Raw genomic sequence first — 23485 nt, forward strand, 5'->3', positions numbered from 1 at the left:
CTAGCCAATGTACACAGATTAGCTTATAGCCAGAAACCACATAAATATTTCACACTGGGAAAAAAATACAAATACACAACAGCACTGAGACCCAAAGCTTGTGGTCCATTATCCTCTGTTTTCTTTCCTCTTTCTCATCTGTTTTTTCTCTCCACAATCAACAGCAAACAGTATCAGTCGGTATGCAATTACTCCATTTAAACAGCAGAGGGAGCCAGATTAAAAATACAAGCCTTTTAAAAGACATTTCTACACTACATAGCTTATGCAATATTTTCAGAAAATAAATAAATAAATCTCTTCATCACCAGCAGTTTTGGGGAAAAAAGTAATACATTACAATTTTAAATCACTTGTGTTACTAAATGTGTTGCTAATAATAAATGTGTAAGCAAAGTAATGTGTATTTTGACGAATATAAAATTTTAAATCTATCCAGAATCGTCTCTAGTCTTGTGCAGCAAGTGTGAATGAGAAAAAAATTCTGCGTTAAGGTTTGCAAAAAAGTATATTATTATAAAAAAGAAAAGCAGCATCAGATTTGCAGTGCTACAGTCCCACCACATGAGGGAGACATCATCATCATCATCATGAAGACCTGTTTTCCCAGTGACTGCAGTACATTGGTCTGTGGCTCATTTGATAGTGCTGTAAATCACAGATTGATCCTCCACACTCTGATCAGCAGATCTGTCAAATAATAAGTACAGAGATATAAATGCATCAGTGATGGGTCAGCTAATACACAGGTGCATTCAGAATAGCTATTAAAGGGGGCATGTTATGAAACACCAAAATCCCCTTGATCATTTGGTGTATAAGAGCTCATGGTGCTATTAAAATATCCTGAAAGCATACATTGGACGCATGATCTGATGCAGTCTATGCAAATAGAAAAGATAAGATATACAGTTTGCGGTAATACTGAAAAATTTGACACTATCTGGCAACCCCTCCTCTTACACCTAAAAAATAAAAATAATAAATAAATAAGCATGTATATATGTATGTGTATATGTATGCAAGTATATAGCTGACTTATTTTCCCTGCCCCTGACATAGTTATGAATGGAAAGTGTTTTTTTGTTTTGTTTTTAATTATTATTATTATTTTTTTAAATATTTATTATTTTATTTTCTACTGTTGTACCCTTTGAGTATTTTTATTTATTTATTCTCTGTACTGTTTTTTTTTCCTTAATGCATGAATATGTAATTATATTGTTTTATTCCGAGAGAAAGAAAACGTGAGCTAAATTGTATTCTACCACCACATTGGAGCAGTTGATGTCTAATGATTCTGTGTATCTGATGCTGTGGCTCTCTGACTAACATATTTCAATAAAAAAACAGTTAAACTAAAATATCCCGTAAGTTTCAGAACTTAACACTTTGGTATTTCTCTAAAATCAGCTCAAATTGAAGTCTTTCTAGTTGAACCCCGGCTTCTGGAATGTTCTGCTCTATGATGTAATAGTGTGGCTAAGCCCCGCCTCCTAAGCAGAAACAAATTAACACCTACTTCTACTTTACTACCTGTTTAGACTTGTTTATATGCAAATCTGTCAGCCAATCAGAGCCGTGGGAGTCTACAATTGGTCACGCCCATTCAAAAAGAGTGTTCTAATAATGAGAGTCAAAATTTTCAGCGAAAATTGTCAATTACTTGCTGTTTTTTGATGTAAAAACCACCTTAATAATGTTTAACTGTAATATATTGTGTTTGATTAGTTCTTACCTGACTTTTGAATCAGACAGTTGTGTTTTAAAGTTGACATACTGGCTTTCGTTCTCGTTTCTGTGATGCCGAACGGTAACATACTGGATCTCGTCTTCATCTTCAGAATCTGACGTTTTTCCTTCAGCATGACCTTTATTGAATCTGCTGAGGGTCACCAGGGAATACAGGCCTTCGCTTTGATTAGCGGGATCAGATTTAGGCTGAAGACCACCTTGTGCTGAGACTTGTCCCGATAAGTTGACATACAGATCATCCTAAAATGAGAGAATACTCGGTTTTAGACATTATTCAAGGCAGATTTGGTGGTGATTGTAATATTAACTAATTGCGTCGTTCACCTGCTTTTGTGTGTTGCCATCAGATCTGTGTTTGCTCTTCCTGTAATATAATAAATGTGCAATTCAAGAGTTCACACTTAGCTGATGATTGATTATAAAGCTTGTTTGGCATGCTGTCCCGGGAGAGCCCTGAGCTCATAAGATCCTCAAGCCCTTCCGTTTGCAAGGCTAGAGGGGAGTTTGAGCTCAGGTAGATCTTGAGAACTCCCCTGCAGCTTTTAGCTTTGGAGCTAATGAACAATTAGGGATTGGTATAAGGAGGTAACTACTTACTAGGAGCATGTCTATGGTGCCGATTTGTATTAGTCAATCAGATTAAGACACATGTTTTTGGATGGCTGGATGAAACCGGGGGACCCGGGGGAAGCCTTTGTGTACACATTGAGAAAACTCCGCAAAGAAATGTCAACTAGCTTTATTAGGACTAGAAACTGACCTTCTTGCTGTGAGGCAGCAGAGCTAACCACCATGCCACCTTTCTAGGAAAGGAGGAGAGTAGGGATGGAAGGGGGGATACTTAAAAACAAAGATGACTGTGGGGTATGGAACGTTTTTTATAGTGATTTAGGAATGGTCTGATTGGTGAATTATAAATTGGCTAATGAGGGACTAGCTGTGATCAATCATAAGCATGTGATCCTCTTGAAATTAGTTTATAAATAAACTTCACAGTGTTTGCAATACTTTGGGCAACACAATAGATTTGAATTAGTCTTGGTACACTCATTTTTCTCAAGGACTCACATGAAAACAATGATGAAAATGAGGAGCAACCCTGCCAGTCCACCAATCACTCCAGCGGCTGCATACGCAAACATTCTTCCTACAACAAAACAAGTGTAAGATGTTTTTATCATCATTTAAATGACAGAATCAAGGCAAGAATGCGTCTCTATCAGCTTCTGAATTTGTTAATCTGTAGTACATTAAGGCAGTGATAAGGCATTAACCATGTTAAGATGAGGTTTTATCCCAATCATCAGCAAAGGTGACCGGCAAAATTTCGATTTTAGAAAGTGTTTCCAATTCAGGCTTTTGTTGATGTTCCCACAAAACAATCAGAGCTAAAACTGTGGCGTTTGAACTGTGAAATACTAAATCCAGAACACTAATTGTTTTAAGTTATTGTAAATTCCCCTCCAATCCCATGATGTCTATAAGCACCATTACAGCACGAACTCAACCTTGCAAACCCAAAGTGACAATAAGCAGAGTTCACTAGTAGCTGAAACACTCATCACATTACCAAATGTTGATACACACCTCTAACAGTGACAGTGACGGCGGCTGATCTCTGAGCTCCATGTGGATTGTGAGCCTCACAGTAGAAGCGTCCACTCTGTACTGCACTGAAACTCTGTCCAGATCCAACAGCTGAGCTTTGATTCTCCTTAAACCAGCTGAAGTTCAGAGCAGGAGGGTTTGAGTCACTGATGCACATCAGACTCACTGAATCTCCAGACATTATCACAGCAGATCCATTTATAGACACTGAGGTGCTCCTGGGGGAGTCTGAAAAAAGAAGAAGAAATAAACCGATATAATAAATACCATCTTTGTAATTTTAAATAGCTGAACCCTCATTTACTCACACTGGACATCTAAAGTCACAAGATCAGAGTGTTTCCCTCCATGCTCATTTGTGGCTCTACACTTGTATTCTCCACTGTCATCAGAGCTGATCTTGGAGATGCTGAAGATTCTTCCAAATCCTACAGATGTTTCTCCTTTAAACCAGTTGATTTCTGCAGGAGGGTTTGAGTCACTGCTGCAGCTCAGAGTCACTGAATCTCCAGACATTATCACAGCAGATCCACTGATGGACACTGAGATGTTCCTGGGTGGATCTAAACATTAAAATCCACAATAGATGTTAGAAAACTGTGAATTTGTATAATTGAACCAATGTGTAGATGATCATGAACTCACACTGGACATCTAAAGTGACAGGGTCAGAGTATTTATCTACATTTCCATATAAGGACTTGCACTTGTATTCCCCACTGTCATCAGAGCTGATATTTGAGATGGTGAATGTTCGTCCAGATCTAATATATTGTGTTCCTTTAAACCAGCTGATTTCTGCAGGAGGGTTTGAGTCGCTGCTGCAGCTCAGAGACACTGAATCTCTCTCCATTATTACAGCAGATCTATCGATGACAATTAAGGTCTCCTTTGGAGGATCTAGAAGTCCAGTTGACCATATTAATGGAAATAATTAACATTCTAGTCAATTTGATCTTTCAATCTTCAACACAATCTAAACTCTCAGATTCTGTACTCACAGGTGACATCGAGATAGACGTCAGGTGATGTGAGTGTGTGTCCATGTACAGCACATCTATATCTGCCTGCATCTTCTCTTCTGACTGAATTGAGAATCAGTTTGTTGTCAGTAGTTCCTTCAGTCAATCTCTGTGAGTTTCTGTACCAGATGAATGTTGGTGTGTCAGTCAGATTACAGCTGCTTTTACATGTCAGACGGACTGAATCTCGCTCTGTCACTCTCTCAGGAGACTCCAGCTGAAGATCTGAACACAACACACACATTATATCTAGTGCTGCTCTCATACACTGATTATTATTCTACATAATGACCACAAGAAGAGAGAAACCTCAGGAGAGTCACCTGTGACAGAGAGACGCACTCCTGGAATACCAGTATATCTTCCTCCTGTTACATCAGTAATGAATCTGAAGTAATACTCATGTTTATCTTTCTTTGTCACATGACTCAGTCTGATGGTGCAGTTCTGCTGTTTATCTCCCAGATACTGAAGTCTTTGACTGTATTCAGGGTCCTTAGACAGATCTGGAGGCTCTCCATTTTTTACAAAGCCTTTGTTCCAGAACGCTGTTATGATCTGATGTCCAGCAGGGTATTTATAAGTGCAGCTCATTATCACTGATGAGTCTTTTAGTGCACAGATGTGTGAAGAACTGTAATGCACAGCCCATTCGCCTTCACTGAAAACATCTGAAATGAATTTGTTCAATTCAAATTAGCTGTGACTGTATTGCTGGAGGATGCTGAAAAAGCAGAGTTAGTTCAGACTTACCAGGAATCCCGAAGATGAGGAAGATCAGAGGAAGAGGAGGAGCCATTCTGAATGACATCATCATATCAACACCTACAACACAATTGATGGACAGCCACTTATTATTATATCTCAACCTCTGGAAATGCGAAGCTCTTTAAATGAATCAAGAACATTTATTTGTTCAGTTTCTATCGGCTTAGTCTCTATTACAGAGGTCAACACGGCGGAATGAACAGGGGATGCCCTTCCAGCTGCAACCCAAAACTGGGAAACATCAATACACACACATTCACACACACACATACACTACGGCCAATTTAGTTAATCAATTCCCCTATAGCGCATGTGTTTGGACTGTGGTGGAAACCGGAGCACTCGGAGGAAACCCACTCAAACACCAGGAAAACGTGCAAACTCCACACAGAAACACCAACTAACCCAACAATTAATAATTAGGTCTTAGCATAAAATATAGCAACTTTCCCATTGTAAGTACAAAAATAGTACATTTTTAAAAATGTTTTTAGATATAATCACATGCTCAACTGTAGTTTTCGATCAGCTGAATGGTTGGAATATGCCAGTTGGAGGAATATTGTGCTGACAATGATATGATTATATGATCAATAGGATTCTACCAAACAGACTGCTTAGACCAATGATTAAAGACAGTGGGCCCTAATATACACCCGGCACAATAAGGTGCAAATTAAAATTTTCCCATTTCGCTCTATTCTGTTTAAATGGCAAATCCATTTGCACCACTCTGTGGACTCATGGGTGTTTCGGTCTAGAAAAGAGGTGTGTTAGGGCGCATTGTTGGAGCATTGCTATTTTGAGGTACAGGTCTAAAGTCCAGAGCAAAGTGCATTAGTTGTGCGCCTTGTTGTTGCTTAATAAACGCAGTATGTACAGCAATACACAAATATCTTTACAAATGAAAAAGAATTCAAATATTACTAAAAGTGTAATTTTCTACGTGAATATAAAAGCCACTGCCCTTCATGCCTTCTTCACCTCAAGGGGCTTTTTTTTTAGTTTATTCTTGACAATTTGCTTTGGTATAATGTTATTATTATTATTAGTTTTATTTATTATATGCTTATTTAAATTAGTTTTATTAAAAACAAGCTTAGATTTGTCCACCTGTCAGGTTTTGAACCATATGGGGCAAAGCATGTGTGTTTGGAACGGTGTTTAATTTGTGAATTGCGAGGTCCCGGAACAGATTGGGGTAACGGATCCGGCATGTTACTTCTCAAGGATAGAGAGGTATCACGCACGAAAATGGAGAGCGGGGGGTAGGGTGGGTGGGGTTGATGCGGTGGATGGCGGAGGGGTGTTGCGGACGATAGTGAGTGGGTGGTGTTGTCGCGGATGAACGTAAAGAGAGTTGGGGAGTCGCAGAAGAAAGTGAAAGTGAACAGCGTACCGGGAAGAGGGTGGTTGAGGAGGGGGATCGGTAAAATAAGGTACTGGAACAGATTTCAGAGAATTCATGTTCCGGCACAAATCAAGCCCTGGTTTGGACATTACTTAGTTTTTTGACCACACTTCGTAATCATTGTTCATTCATTCATTTGCTGAAATTAGATCTGAATTTAGAAATAGTTTTGAAACAAATCTTTGCACTCAACAAACAAAATGAATTATGGATGTCTTCAGTGGAGTGAGTATAACACTGTTTCCTTCTCCACGAAAGAAAGAGAAAGTAAAGGCCGATTGGAGGAGGCTCATTCTTTATTCTCGTGCTGCAGATGCTCTGTTTAATGGTTTTCTTGCTAGTGAAGGGTTCAGTTTTAACACTTAAGTGATGTAAATAGCAAATGCGCCATGGTGCAACGCAACTGACTCTTAAAGGGAATGGAAGATGAGACTCTGATTGGTTTATTTTCAAAACACAGCCACAACTCATTAAGAGAATACAGAGCATATTTTTCTGTCCTTAAAATAGCAAAAGTGGATTCAGAAATGCTCTTAATGCTTTTGCGCTCTGCGCTTTAGACTTTGCACCTAGATCGTAAAAATAGAGCCCAATGCATCATCATCTGTTTGTACGCCTGTATAAAAACTTGCCTCGAAGAATTGCCCTTTGAGCAACCAGAATGGAACCTCTAGTGTTTCTTCTGTATTGTTCCCTTGCTGCAAGAACATTACAATCTCAGAAAATTAATCTTGGAATAATGTTTGACCCTGACGATTGTCTAAAATAAATAATATGATTCTCCTGTAAAATATGACCTGGAATATGTTTTTCTGGAGTTTCACATAATTTACAAGTCAAATTTGGGTAAACTTAAAATGAACAATGCATTTAAGTCAATGGAGTCAACAAAGAAAGTCACGTGCCAGTACTGTACTCAGACACGACAGTCACAAAACGTCCAGACTTTTCTGTTTTTAGCATGTATGATAATATAAATGAATAATAATAAAGGATTCTCCTCGTGTTGGCGTGGGTTTCCTCTGGGTGCTCCGGTTTCCGCCACAAGTCCAAACACATGCACTATAGGTGAATTTGGTAGGCTAAATTGTTCGTGGTGTATGAGTGTGAATGAGAGTGTATGGATGTTTCCGAGTGATGGGTTGCAGCTGTAAGGGCATACGCTGTGTAAAACGTGCTGGATAAGTTGGCGGTTCATTCCGCTGTGGTGACCCCATTTTAATAAAGGAACTAAGGCGAAAAATGAAATGAATGAATGAATTTTTAAGACACCATCCGTAAACAGTCAAATAAAAAGCGACAATAAATTACAACACAACTTAAGAACAAATGCAAATGATGAAGACATTGCAGATATGAAATGAAATTTATTCAATGAGAATTGAGAAGGCAACCTCAAGTAAAGAAAAATGTGTATCAAATGTCCTGCCAAGTGCGATTAGAATTTTAAATACTGGGTTTTAATTATGTGTAGGGTTTTAAATTGAGTTTTTTAATGTGATATATGTGACGACGTTGAATGTATTCGTGTTGAATGTATTCGTGTTGAATGTTTTCTTCTGTGATGTGTGTAATGTAAACACTGATGTGGTTGTGTGGTGAAGCCAAAGATAAATTTCCACTTGTGGACAATGAATAAAGTAAAGTATATCAAAGATAATAAGCAACACTAAAAACTACCAACAGAATGTTTCTTACCGTTTATCAGCCTCGTGAACAGAGGTGTACAGCCATAAGACACTTTCTCTTAAAGACCAACTCTTTATCTTCCTTTTTTCTCAGTATTTTTGCAAAGTACATCTCACCCACACTCACCACATGAAGAAAACATCTGATCAGAAACAGCTCAGGCAAATCAAGTAGCATCCCTCAGTGCCTGAGCGAGTCAGATAGAGAAACAAAGAGGAAGTGAAAGCAGATGCTACACACACAACCTTTCCCACATTTTCAAAGCATTTCTGATTTTCAGATGCATTTGATTTCTATTTAGACGCGACTGTTTTGAAAGTGAACAAAGTCAGCCATAAACATTTGAAAATAATAATAATTTATTGCTTTTGGCCACATGTTGAGATTTTAGACCTAAGGTAATAGCTAAACTCTTGGTTTCTCTTCCTCTTTTGTGTGTTTATTAGAGACCTGCGAACTGCATTAAACCTTTATGCAAATTCTGAACAGACAGCTGAATCCTCCACAACACAGAAGCCAGATGGGTTTCCATCATCCTGTATTAAAGCACATTTTAAAGTATGGCTTGAGAAAATAATAGAAATGCCAAATTTTGAACACATTTATTAATTTTCCTTCGACTTAGTGTAACCCTGCCGGTCCTACGCCACCTGACGCGCTCCGAGCTGGTATCAAACCGGCGATCTTCGGCATGGGAGTTGGTTGCTCTACCTAGGAGGCTAAATACGATGGCATCTAGCATCTGTTACTAGAGCACCTTTAGAGGTCTGAGGAGTGAGATTTACCTGCACAGCACTTACTAGCTGGCCTCCGTAACATTAGTCCCTTTATTTACCTGGGGTTGCCACAGCGGAATGAACCGCCAACTTATCCAGCATATGTTTTACACAGCGAATGCCCTTCCAGCTGCAACCCAGTACTGGGAAACACCCATACACTCTTACATTCACACACATATGCAATAAAGCCAGTTTAGTTCATCAACTCCCCTTTAGCGCATGTGTTTGGACTGTGGGGGAAACGGAAGCACCTGGAGGAAACCCACACCAGTGCGGGGAGACATGCAAACTCCACACAGAAATGACAACTGATTTAGAGACTTAAATCAGCAACCTTCTTGCTGTGAGGCCACAGTGCTGATATATTGAGGGATGTTACATCTCTTCCTTTCCTCCGGGGGAGCTGTGAGTTGTGTTAGGGAGGTGGGTTATTGTTTGGCCTCAGATGTGTTTCCTTGTGGGAAAGGTAAGGAAGGTTGTTCCAGCTCTTTACAGAATCTGTAAATTTTTGTCAATAATATTTGCTATCCATGTTATTTTAAGAGATATGTTATGGTTAGGGCATTAATTAATGTGTAGACGTGCTTGTTTTTGATAGACTGACTTATATTTTTGATATTTTGGATGTTTCAGAGCATATGTGATGTTGTTTAAGGTTTAATTGTGCATGTTATTGGTTGGTTCTGAATATTCTGAATATATTCCACATTTAATATTACCTGTCATATGTTGTAGTTTACCTTTTCAGTGTTTAAGTTAGTTTGTGAACAGCTAGCCTACTAGTTATTTAGCTTTAGCCAATTTTACATTATTTATTTATTATAATTTGTCATACAGACTGTGTGTGGATGTTTCCCAGTGATGGGTTGCAGCTGGAAGGGCATCCGCTGCATAAAAAAATATGCTGGATAAGATTAATTAAGGGACTAGGCTGAAAAGAAAATCAACGAATAAATTTGTTACACATTGTAATCCTTGAGGTTATTCTGTGATGTACTCAGTTGTGTTTCCTTGTGGGAAAGTAAATTTTTTAAAAGGTTGGTAATTGAAGAATTATAAAGTCACGCACAGTATTCTCATCAGTGAATAACTCATGAGGTAATGCTGCCTGGGGTCGTGTCAGTTCTCATTCAGGACTTCAGGAGGTGTGGCTTTGGATCGTAATTTGCATTAAGGAGGTACATGCATATTCATTGCTTCCAAGTTAGCATTTGGCCAGATCTCATACTGCACCTTTGAGAGCTAGAGTAAATGCTTTGACACTATATACATTGATACTTTATAGAAATAAAGATAGAAAAAATTATAAAATAAAAGGAAAAAATTATTTTTAAGTAGATCGCCCTTCGAATGGAAGTTTTTCAGGACCACTCTCGAAACCAAGGGGTAAGAAAATTTCCCAGAATACACCAGCCACAATGGCAAGATATCTGCAACCAGAAAGGAACTACAAATTTTTACAACAAACAAGCACATGCTTTAATACATCCATAATCGTGTTTTACCGTCATGACAGACATCTAAGAATAGCCAGAGTAGACTAGTCATCAAATATATAACTTATTACTGGCAGCCCAAATTTACACTGTAAACCCCAAAAAGTTAAGGTAACTCAACCCATTTGAGGAAAGCGATTGCTACAAACCATTTAAGTTTAAAAACTGATCCTAATGAGTACTGTGAACTTAATCCATTTGAGTAAATAAAGCAATTTGAGCACAGTAACACTCTATAAATGAAGAGGACTCAAACCGGATGAGTACTGTAAAACCCAATAAGTTAAGGCAACTCAAACCGTTTGAGGAAACCGACTTCTACAAACCATTTAAGTTTAAAAAATCTATATGAGTTTTAGTTAAAGTAATGAGGTGTTTAATTAACTCATTACCTACAACATCGAGTTCAAAACTCTTTTCAAAAGACTAGAATTAACTTTCAGTCAATTTTAAGAAAACTCCTCTCATTTCATTTGATAAAGTTGACTGTTGGGTTTTACAGTGTAGGCTTATTTTAGCTAAGATGTCTATGTTTAGATGTTTAATAGACATTTATAAGGTTTCTTTCAGAGAAAGATAATTGATTTTCATTATCAATAAAGAAATGCAAACATATAGCCAGAGTAGAGGGTAAGTAACTTTATTTACATGTTTTTAGTACAAAATCAAGATTAAGAGTTAATCTTGTGTTATAAAACAAAGCATTTCTCTCTCAGTGTTTAAATGTAATGCTGTTTGATATTTGATATGCTGTTATTCATGTGTTAATAGACGCAAAAATGTTAAATTATACATGTAGAGACATTCTCTCCTCGCTTTCCACAGAAAACATTGAAACTTAAGGTTAAAAACAAGTTATTATTATAAAGAAATTAAAGACAAACAGATTTTAGTGAGTAAGAGACACATTTAGCTTCCTATTCCACCCATTCTTCTATAAATTTGACACAATGACATTATTAAAGGCTGTGAAAGGTCACACGTTATTTTGATGGTGCGTTTGTTGAATTTAAGTTACACTGCATTTACATGCCAACTAATTTCTGATTAGATTATTAGTAGACTATTAGGTTGGGGTTAGTGTAAGTTGACATGTACTTGCAAAGTTGCTTATAGTCAGTTAAATGTCTGTTGAAGGAGCAGAATCAACAAATATTATGCAGACGGTCTACTAATACTCAAATGGACCATCAAAATAAAGTGTTATCCTGTGAACTGTTTGCTGTGTGTCCAAAACACTACACCATCCTCTTGTTTTTCTGAATAAAAAAGACAGTTTATACATCATTAATCACATTTGTAACTAAATACCAAGAACATTAGATTTTAGGCTATTAGGGTTTTTTTTTTTTAACTTACTGGAAGGTTTTCATACACAGAAGAGTCCAGTTCAGGTTTACAGTGGTCAGAGGTAACTTGAAGAGCCTTGATGAAGAGACAAAGAGACAAATTCTTAAAAACACACCAAAAATGTGATATTTAAAACTAAGATTAGGAAGGATATTATTTATTTTCTCTAAAGTGAAAAGAGTTAAATTATTATAGAAAAGCATCAGCTAAAGCCCTTACCGTTGCATTCTCATATACAGGCTGATTAAAATCATCATTACAAGCTCTACCTCTGTCATCCTGACCTCTGGAATGATTCAGCTTTACCACGAGAGAGAAACAAGAAATAAAAACAGAGAAGAGAAAATTATATCTTGAGCCAACCCATAAACTATTACATTCTGAATCCCATTCTGATGAGTAATTTCCAGACCTGAGACTGTGTGGCATTTCTCTTCCTCCTGATTCCCCTTTAAAGAGAATGATTTCACAAATTAACAACCAATCAGAACCTCAATGCACATTCAGACTTAACCACTGAGATTTAAAAGACTGACCACTGCCATTTGACTGTAATCTGGTTTGTAATACAGGGTTTACTCTATCATTATGTGAATTTCAGCCTTTCTCATTGTGAAAAGAAGAGATGGACAATTGGAATTTGGTAACATCCACTGTGATAAACTACATAGCGTCACACATCTTACCAAATTATCACCACTGTGATGAAAACCGCTGATCCACAAACCACTCCAATCGCTATGTAGAAGAGCACCGGGTGTCCTAAAAGAGAGACGAATTTGTAAGCCACAAAAGACTCAAGTTAATCCCGCTAGCTCTGTCATGACAACTCTCAGGATACACTCACACAATGCTATCCGAACCGTGCCCAGGTGCCTTTCCTGATTCGTTTGAACCGGGCTCAGGCATGGTTCACTTGGCCGGCCCTGATCTCATAAGCTGCTCTAGCATTAGACACTAGAAGCAAAACAATTGGAGGGTTGATCCCAGCTCTAAGCAAGTGGGTGGTGTAGGACTGGTGGGTTACAGTAGCACAAACAACACTGAGACCAGTGTTAACACTGAGGACAATTTAGTTTAATAAATTCATCTTTAGCGCATGTGTTTGGACTGTGGGGCAATAGTGTTACAGGGCAGAACTTGTTTAAAGAGTAAATGAGCTGCTTCACCTTTAACAGTGACAGTGACGGCGTCTGATCTCTGAGCTCCATGTGGATTGTGAGCCTCACAGTAGAAGCGTCCACTCTGTACTGCACTGAAACTCTGTCCAGATCCAACAGCTGAGCTTTGATTCTCCTTAAACCAGCTGAAGTTCAGAGCAGGAGGGTTTGAGTCACTGATGCACACCAGACTCACTGAATTAAACCAAAGCTGACCAGAATCAGTGATGGACACTGAGACGTTTCTGGGAGGATCTGGAAAGGACAAAAATGACCATTTATTATAGAGATTGAAAAAAAGCAATAATTTTAACCATGTAAAAATGATTATTAACTCACACTGGACATTTAAAGTCACAGGATCAGAGTATTTCTCTCCATGATTATTGATGCCTCTACACTTATATTTGTCACTGTCATCAGAGCTGATCTTGGAGATGCTGAAGATTCTTCCAGATCCTACAATATTTCCTTCTTTAAACCAGCTGATTTGTGCAGGAGGGTTTGAGTCACTGCTGCAGCTCAGAGTCACTGAATCTCCCTCCATTATTACAGCAGATCCACTAATGGACACTGAGACGCTCTTTGGTGGGTCTGAAATGGACATAATTGAAAGTTTTCCAAAGATAAATCCCGACAACATTCAAAGCCCCAACTCAGATTACACCATTTGTATTGTGATTTTTGTTTAATGTCACTTCATTAGAGTAGGTGTCTCAGGTACAAAATATGACAGACTACATCTTGCTTCGCGATCAATAATTGCGTGATGTCTACGATGCACAGTCTGTTGTCAAAATGATGCTTAAATTATAAATGTCTTTGTATTTGGATAATTCCAGTACTCACTCACCAGGCTGCAAAATGGTCATGGTTACTGATCAACATTTATCTTTTTATTTTAGTAGTGGTAGTTCTGTGATGATACGTCATATATGCATACTATTGCCAAAACTCCACAAAGGAATCTTATGTTTGGAAGCAGTCCTCTCTTATGTGTTATGCCCAGGGGCGGACAGGGACAAAAAATTAGCCCTGGCACTGTAGCCAAACCAGCCCACATTACCACACCGACACAGCCCCACCCACAGACACGCACATTCACTATTTAGTCTACAGATGGTGAAATAATATGACATTCTTGCCAGATTTTGATTATGTATGGGTAACCTCGAATTGGGTCGGCCCATCTTGAAACCAGGCGGCAGTTGCCGATTGGGCCAAATGCTTAACATTTATTATTATTATTATTATTATTATTATTATTATTATTATCATAATATCACATCTAGCAAGAGATAAAAGCTGTCTGCACTTAAAAACAATACATATTTAAAAAAAAACTTACCGGCCCACATTCAAAAATTGCTCCGGCCCTTCTGGCATTTGCCAGAATTGCCAGATGGCCAGTCCGCCCCTGGTTATGCCATTTTAAACGCTGTGTACAGAAGAGTTTCTTTACTTATACTGGTCAATTGGTCACCAATGTGATGAAAAACGTTACGGACAATGAGGTGAAAAATGTAAATAATTAAATTATGCTAGGGGTGACACAGTGGTTAGCACTGTTGTCTTACAGCAAGAAGGTCGCTGGTTCGAGTTCCGACTCGGCCACTTGGCATTTCTGTGTGAAGTTTGCATGTTCTCCTCATGTTGGCGTAGGTTTCCACCGGGTGCTTTGGTTTTCCCCACCGTCCAAAGACATGCGTAATAGGTGAATTGATGAACTAAATTGGCCTTGGTGAATGAGCGTGTATGGGTGTTTCCCAGTAATAATAATAATAATTAATAAAGCCTTACTTTTATATAGCGCTTTTCTGGGCACTCAAAGCGCTTTGCACAATGGGGGGAATCTCCTCATCCACCAGCGTGCAGCATCCACCTGGATGACGCGACAGCAGCCATTTTGCGCCAGACCGCACACCACACACCAGCTGATTGGTGGAGAGGAGACAGAGTGATGAAGCCAATTATGATATGGGGAGGGTTAGGAGGCCATGATGGACAGAGGCCATTGTGCAGATTTGGCCAGGATGCCAGGGTGAAACCCCTACTCTTTTGGAAGGACATCCTGGGATTTTTAATGACCACAGAGAGTTGAGACTTTGGTTTAAGGTCTCATCCGAAAGACTGATCAGTAAAGAGTCCCCGTCACTATACTGGGGCATTAGGACCCTCACAGACCGCAGGCTGGGCGCCCCCTGCTGGCCTCACTAACACCACACCCGGCAGCAACCTAGCTTTCCCATGTGGTCTCCCATCCAGGTACTGACCGGGCGCAGCCCTGTTAGCTTCAGTGGGAGACCATGTGAGATATGCAGAGAGCTAGCTGCCGGCTAAGTATGAGGTTGCAGCTGGAAGGGCATCCGCTGCATAAAACATGTTGGAAAAGTTGGTGGTTCTTTCCTCTTTTGCGACCCCTAAAGAATAAAGGGACTAAGCCGAAGGAAAATGAATGAATGAATTATGACTTACTGTGATGCTGACGTGAAGCATGGTAGGATGACATAACTATAGTAGACAAAGTTCACTATGATACACTACATGTTAAGAAACTATTGAATTTTGCATCCCGATGCCTATTTGCTACTTACAAATTCCCACAACAAAAAAATCATGTAATTTGAAAGGGGCTTTAGAAGAATTAACAAATCTGTACTCACACATGACATTGAGATAGACCTCAGGTGATGTGAGTGTGTGTGCATTTACAGCACATCTATATCTGCCTGCATCTTCTCTTCTGACTGACTTGAGGATGAGTTTGTCTCCAGTAGTTTCTTCAGTCAATGTGTGTGAGTTTCTGTACCAGATGAATGTTGGTGTGTCAGTCAGTTTACAGCTGCATCTACATGTCAGACGGACTGAATCTCCCTCTGTCACTCTCTCAGGAGACTCCAGCTGAAGATCTGAACACAACACACACATTATATCTAGTGCTGCTCTCACACACTGATTATTATTCTACATAATGACCACAAGAAGAGAGAAACCTCAAGAAAGTCACCTGTGACAGAGAGACGCACTCCTGTAACATCAATCCATTTCCCACCAGGTTTGTTAGTAATGATTCTGCAAAAATATCGGTGTTCATCTTTCTTCGTCACTTGACTCAGTCTGATGGTAGAGTACTTCTGTTCATCTCCCAGATACTGAAGCCTCTGACTGTATTCAGGGTCCTCTAATAGATCTGGATGATCCTCCTTTTCTTTTCTGTCTTTTTCTTTTGTCCAGAAAACATTCACGATCTGATGTCCAGTAGGGTATGTATAATTACAGCTCATTATCACTGTTGAATTCTTTAGTGCACAGTGAGGCGCACTATAATTCACACCCCAATCAGCACAAGAAATCCCTGAAACCCAGATGTTTTTTGCAAAATTTCAGAGTTCATGTTAGAGAAAAGCACAATAAAAAAGTTTACAAATGTGTCACTAAACAGTAATGACTCACTGTGAATCATAAGCAGAATGAGCAGAGTAAGATGAGGAGCCATTCTGACTGACATCATCATAGAAACACCTTCAATACAAGCACAGGACTTTATTGCAGCATTCAGGACTCTACTATGATGTAGTAGAATGTTTTTGTGTCTTTTTAAAATGCTTCAGGGCAAAAATACTGCAAATCCACTGCAAATTGCAAAGAAAAACAATCAAAGACTCAACAAAGATGTTATTTATCCAAGAAAAGCCAACATTTTAGGCCGTGCCCACACCAGTGACAAAATAAACCACAGTTTCTGTTATAAATAGTGAATAGTGCTAGGTACAGAAAAGAGAGAGGCAAGAGGTGTATCCCGTGTGCAGATGCTCACAAACAAAATAACCAATATAAAGTGTTCATCAGGGGGCGAGGCAATGGTGCAGAAGCTAGTGGCCTAGCCTCACAGCAAGAAGGTCGCTGGGTCGGTGCCGTTTCTGTGTGGAGTTTGCATGTTCTCCCTGCCTTAGCGTGGGTTTCCTCCGGGTGCTCCGGTTTCCCCCACAGTCCAAAGACATGCGGTAGAGGTGAACTGGGTAGGCTAAATTGTCCGTAGTTTATGAGTGGATGTTTCCCAGAGATGGTTTGCGGCTGGAAGGGCATCCGCTGCGTAAAAACTTGTTGGATAAGTTGGCGGTTCATTCTGCTGTGGCGACCCCGGATTAATAAAGGGACTAAGCCGAAAAAGAAAATAAATGAACGAATGAAGTGTTCATCAGGGCTCAGCAAAAGCAAACAAAAGTGGAGAAATAGTGGACCAGCTACATGGAGAAGAACAGGACAGGGGCAGTGATGCTGCATAGCCAGTCAGGGTGGAGGCGGCAAGTTATGTGGCCAGGGCAGACCCAACAGGGCAGGAGCATAGAGTTGGAAGAACAGGAAACCAGTATGAATCTGGTGGGACAGGAGATCAGGCAGGAGCAAAACTAGAACTGACTCTGGACTCATGGACTGGCACTGGCTCTGAAACTGGTTCTGGCATAGAGTAATGAACTGAATTAGATCTGAAACTGGAATGGAGTCATGGACTGGCATTGATTTTGGAACTGGGTCTGGAGTGGAGCCCTGGACTGACACTGATTCTGAATCTGGGGTGGAGTGTGGGACTGGCTCTAGAACTGGCTCTGGAGTGGAGTCATAGACTGGTTCTAAAACTGGATCTGAAGTGGAGTCATGGACTGGCTGTGGAGTGGAGTCATGGAATAGACAATGGCTCTGAAACTGGCTCTGGCGAGGAGTCATGAACTAGATTTGTCTTGGATCTGAAGTGGATTCATAGACTGGCTTTGGAACAGGATCAGGTGTGGAGTCAGGAACTGGCTCTAGAACTGGATCTGAAGTGGAGTCATGAAATGACTCTGGAACTGGATCTAAAGTGGAGTCATGGATTGGCACTGGTTCTGGAACTGATCTAGAGTGGAGTCATGGATGGGATCAGACTCGGAAGTCAGACTAGAGCTGACTCTGGAACAGCCTTAAGCATTAAATCGCAAACTAGATTTTTTTTTTCTGAAACAGGCTCTGAAACAGCTTGATCAATGGTGAAGTGTAGGAAATAATCAATATGTCATCATTTGATATTAAAACATGGGAAATGATCAACAGTGCTGTCGACCGTCTCCTGATTCAGGTAAACTTTGCTTCTGATCATGACATCTTCTCAAGCTCCAGTTGATCTGTTTTGGCCATTTGCCTTTTACAAGGTCCAATTGGGCCCAGGGGAGCCGCTAGGATGATCCTCTCTTTCGTTAAACAAAGAGAAAACTGAAGTAATTGTGTTTGGGAACAGAGATGAGCTTCTCAAGGTGATTACGTACCTTGGCTCTAAGGGTCAAACAATGAAAAATAAGGTCAAGAATCTTGGTGTGACTGACCAGAACCAGAAAATCAGAGCACATCACATATGTCCTCAGGTTTTTACACTGGCTCCCAGTTACATTTAGAATAGATTTTAAAGTCTTACTACTTGTCTATAAATCCCTAATTGGCCTAGGACCTCAATACATTACAGATATGGTGACTGAATACAAACCTAACAGATCACTCGAATCATTAAGATCATATAAACTTAAAATACCAAGAGCTCAGTCAGAGGCCCCGTTTACACTAGTGCGTTTTAGTTTTAAAACGGCGTTTTAGAATGAAAACGATCCGCGTCCACACTCGCGTTTTACCCAGCGTTTCTGAACTGCTCTCCGTCCACACCAAAAATATGAAAACGCACATCACGTGACCACACACACACTCTCGGGCAAGCGCTGCAGCCCATCTACCCAGATGAGAGCTGTGCTAGTCGGACTTCTCATCAAGCATCTCCCGCTGGATCTAATCTCACTATATTTATTTATTAAACGGGATATTTCATTTATCTTGTTGTCTTTATCTAACGACATATTCCCTGACTTTGGTCATTGGAATCTATTACTTGTTCTCAGGTAACGTGTTTTGGCTGAGCGCAAAGATAAGTTAATGATTAATGTAACCACGGAGCCTATTCTGTATATTGACTGATCACTTGCCTTTATTTCCTATAATGTATAAACTTATTGTATGTTATACTTTTAAAATAGCCATTATCGATTCTTAAAACTGATATTCAGCAAAAGAGAGGGTGTGTTTCGTATTTTCACTGAAATTGAAAGGAGGCAGTTGTTATCGGCTCCGTTTTGTTATAAATATCCACACAGTGAAGATGACGCTCATGCAGCACGACGCCTCAACATTTCTGCTGCCTAAGCTGCTAATATTAAAATGAAGATAGGCAGTTCCTTAAATCATGTTTACATTTTATTGTTGAGAAAGTGAAACAACGTAGCCAAGGTGATGTGAATGAAGTTATAAAGTACACTGTTCCCTTTGAAGATTTACCCGTGTCCTCGGTATAGTCTGCTTTTCCATATCAAACTGAGAAGAAGAGACTGCAGCCTTGATCAAACTTGCGAAGTCTAAACTTACACGGAGAAGATGCAGGACTGAACTGTGTGTGTAGGCTACTTAATATTCAGGAAAAGCCCCAATCAGAGAGGCGAATGTCAGCAGCCCCGCCTCCGTTTTCAGATGTCTCCGTTTTCCATCATCCACACTGAGACGGAGCAGCAACGTTTCAGAATGAAAACGGCCTCTCCAGCGTTTTCGAAACGCTCCGTTTTTGGCGCTCGAGAACTCCGGCGTAGTGTGGACGGTTGGCGTAACCGTAGCAAAACTTATGCGTTTTCAAACTAAAACGCATTAGTGGAAACGGGGCCAGAGCAGGGTGAAACACGCCTTCAGCAACTAACAGCACCCCTCGCTGCTGGAATCAGCTTTCAGAAAGAATCAGATGTGCTCCAACATTAGGCACATTCAAATCAAGAATGTAAAACAACCCCCCTGCTTATGAGTTACAATTGTAACACAAAATCTTCAGTTAGATCTAAACCAATTGAGAACCGAGCCCTGAACTTTACAACCTTCTCAAGACAATAAATAAGGATCCCATGAAATAAGGACTGCAGAGTGCCTCAAGTACCTAAATAACAAAGTATCCCTCATTACTTGTAGCAGTGAAGACTACTACGAAAGGCTTTAAAACCCAATTGTAAAACCTCATGGAGAGCATTGAGCTCCAGAAAGCTCTGTTAGCTGATACTTCTTCAAGGTCTTAGATAGAAAAGTATACTTTCTGATAAGTCTAACAGTGGACGACATCGATTTTGAGAGGGTGGGCCAACCATTGGCATTATTTAGACAGCTATTATGTAACAGACTGAAGCGGATTTTGATGTAGGTATTGATCTCAAACATATAATATCGTTACCAGATAGAACAACAACAAAAATAATTCACTGAACTACTTTCAAAGAACCCATAAATATCTGCTTTCAGTAAAATAATATAAAAGAATGCTCTTACCCATTTCACCAACACTTCTGACCAGTGATAGCAGTAAAATGATCTGGATATAACCAGTACTGGCATTGACACATTGTCCATGACACGTGATTAACACCCTATATTTTATTGAGGTTTTCACACCTTGTGTCTCACAGATAAAGCAGAAGCTTTACTAAATGCATCATATAAAACCTGATCCTGAGAGACAGAAAATCTAGACAAAATCTATAAATGGTTCTGGTTTGAGAGCTGCTGGATCATCTGAGCATGAACTTTCCAGTGCATTAATAGCTGTTAATGTTCTCAGTGGTGTTTTATTCTTGGAAGTGTAACTGTGAAAGGGTGACACATGCGATTTCCTCTGCTCTCTGTGGTTGAACGTGTGATCATGTGACCTTCATGAGCGACAGACTCTGAGTGACATCACACCTAGCAGGAAGAGGAAGTCAGTCAAAGTAAAGCCAGATATCTTCTTACTAAGGGGGAGATGAACATATCTACCACCGTAACACCCATAACACTAACTTCAAGTAAAGGTCAAGTAAAGTGCATCACATAGTGCCTTTCCTGTGTACTGCCGTGGAGTTAATGTTAGCATTAGCCTTTTAAGATTTCAGGCTTGGCTTCAATTGGCTTAGGTCAAGCTGGAGGCCTCTTCACAACCCAAAATGGTGTCTTTAGTTACAGAAGACCCGCCTTTATTTAAAAGAGCCTATCAGCAGTCGCTGGAGTCAGCAAGGCACTGCAGCTCTCAATGCAGATCTGAAACTTGCATTCAGGACTGAACATAAGCATTACAAACATGAAGCTAATGCTATTTTTTTGTGTTAGAAATAATACATAATAATAATAATAATACATTTTATTTAAAGGCGCCTTTCTAGCAAATCAAGGACACCGTACAATCAACAAGAGCAATAAAACAACAAGAGAAATAATAAAATATACACAGCAATAGTGCAGATAAAATTAAGTATTAAAAGCCATCTTAAATAAGTGGGTTTTGAGTCTTGATTTGAACAGTGTAAGGGAGTCGATGTTTCTGATGGCAGGTGGTAGTGAGTTCCAAAGCCGCGGAGCAGAGCGGCTAAATGCTTTGTTGCCCAAAGTTGAAAGGCGAGAAGAGGGAACAGACAAGTGGAGAGAGGAAGAAGATCGCAGGGTGCGAGAAGGAACAGAAATGTGGATGAGGGCAGACAAATATGGAGGGGCGAGATTGTGGATGGCTTTGAATGTTAACATCAAGATTTTAAAGTCAATTCGAAAATGAACAGGTAACCAATGAAGCTGCTGCAGGACAGGGGTGATGTGATGAGAAGAAGGAGTTCTGGTGATGATACGGGCAGCTGAGTTCTGGACCAACTGAAGCTTACGGAGAGATTTATGAGTGAGACCAAAGAGAAGAGAGTTGAAGTTATCTAAACGAGATGTGACAAGGCTATGAACGAGAACAGCAGTGGCATGAGGGGTAAGAGAAGGGCGGAGACGGTTAATGTTGCGTAGGTGGAAGTAAGCAGAACGGGTGATGTTATTGATGTGAGAATCAAAAGATAGGGTGCTATCAAGGATGACACCCAGACTCTTGTCTAAACCTGTTTAGAGGGATAAATGAAACAGTCGTCAATTGAGAGAGAAAAGCTGTCAGTTTTGGAGAGTGTTGATTTGGTACCAACAAGCAAAACCTCAGTTTTTGAACTATTTAGTTTGAGGAAGGTAAGAGAGAGCCAGGACTTGATTTCTGCTAAGCAGTCTGTAAGGGATGTAGGTGGAAAACAAGAAGAGGGTTTGCCAGAGAGATAGAGCTGGGTGTCATCTGCATAGCAGTGAAACTGTATGCTATATTTACGGAGAATATTACCGAGTGGAAGGAGGTAGATGATAAAAAGCAGGAGCCCCAGGACTGAGCCCTGGGGAACACACGGAGAAGCTGTAAAGTGCTGAAAAGTGAATGATTTGAGTTGAATGAACTATAATAAACTATTCATTGGAGAGCATGGGAATATCGGAGCAGGATGGTAAGTCCTATATTTACAATCAAACCAAAAATTGGTGCAGGAGAATAAAGGAGAATAGGAATAAAACACTAGCTGAAAAAATATATACTGGAATCTTTAGTTGGATAATCTTGCTAAATACTTGGGACAACTAACATTTTACAATTATTAAAGCATAAATACTTTTACTTTGCATACAATTGTCATGCTAAGAAATAAATACATCACCACAGTTAACTGCAAAATGAGTTTTATTAGGCAATTAGCAAAACATTTACAGAAGATTATGTCTGGACCATGGGTCTCAAACTCAATTCCTGGAGGCCTGCAGCTCTGCACAGTTTTTCTCCAGCACTAATCGAACACAGCTGATGCAACTAATCAAGGGCTTCAAGACTCTTTTGAACACTCGATTATTTGGATCAGCTGTATTTGATTAGTGCTGGAGAAAAACTATGCAGAGCTGAAGGCCTCCAGGAATTGAGTTTGAGACCCATGGTCTAGAGCAGGGGTCACCAATCTCGTTCCTGGAGGGTTGGTGTCCCTGCAGGGTTTAGCTCTAACTTACCTCAACACACCAGCCTGGGTGTTTCAAGTATACCTAGTAAGACCTTGATTAGCTTGTTCAGGTGTGCTTGATTAGAGTTGGAGCTAAAATCTCCAGGAGACCGGCCCTTCAGGAACAACTTTGGTGATCCCTGGTCTAGAGTGATATGTGCCAACTTTCAGTTTGCACTGCATAAAGCAGAGATTTCCTTTGTGACCGTGGATTGCTAAATACTTGCTGAAAAGGTGCGTTTCAGTTTATCATATGACATCTTTTATTATTTAACAACTCAACTGAACTATTTTGGTCAAACACAATAATAACTGGTCAAGTACTTATATGCTATATGTATACAACTCTGTAACTCTATTCCATCTCCCTTGATCGCTTTAAAAGAGCTTATAACTCTGTTTATCAAAGTCGCTACCATTTTCACTTGCTTCAGTTTGGCTCAGAGTGGGAATGGAAATCATGGAATGGAGATGATTACAGGACACGTTGAGCAGGGAGGAGAGTTGCTCTGCTCCACTCTTCTACAAACTCTAGTCAA

General features: G+C 39.8%; 1 protein-coding gene across 1 annotated transcript; it reads right to left on the reverse strand.

Moving 5' to 3' along the window:
* Positions 1–98: 98 nt before the first annotated feature.
* LOC103909461 (sialoadhesin-like) lies at positions 99–20507 on the reverse strand. The gene is made up of 21 exons (XM_073909097.1): positions 20413–20507; positions 16492–16560; positions 16046–16393; positions 15702–15947; positions 13378–13632; positions 13048–13293; positions 12565–12640; positions 12291–12327; positions 12098–12178; positions 11888–11980; positions 7193–7262; positions 5139–5210; positions 4709–5056; positions 4365–4610; positions 4009–4263; positions 3672–3926; positions 3343–3591; positions 2824–2902; positions 2080–2119; positions 1739–1995; positions 99–690 (listed from the first exon to the last, which is right to left on the reverse strand). Exons 1-21 carry the CDS (start codon positions 20414–20416, stop codon positions 636–638), a joined length of 3381 nt encoding a protein of 1126 aa, XP_073765198.1. The 5' UTR covers positions 20417–20507; the 3' UTR covers positions 99–635.
* Positions 20508–23485: the final 2978 nt, after the last annotated feature.

This window comes from Danio rerio, chromosome 1 (assembly GCF_049306965.1).
Source record: "Danio rerio strain Tuebingen ecotype United States chromosome 1, GRCz12tu, whole genome shotgun sequence".
NCBI lineage: Eukaryota > Metazoa > Chordata > Actinopteri > Cypriniformes > Danionidae > Danio > Danio rerio.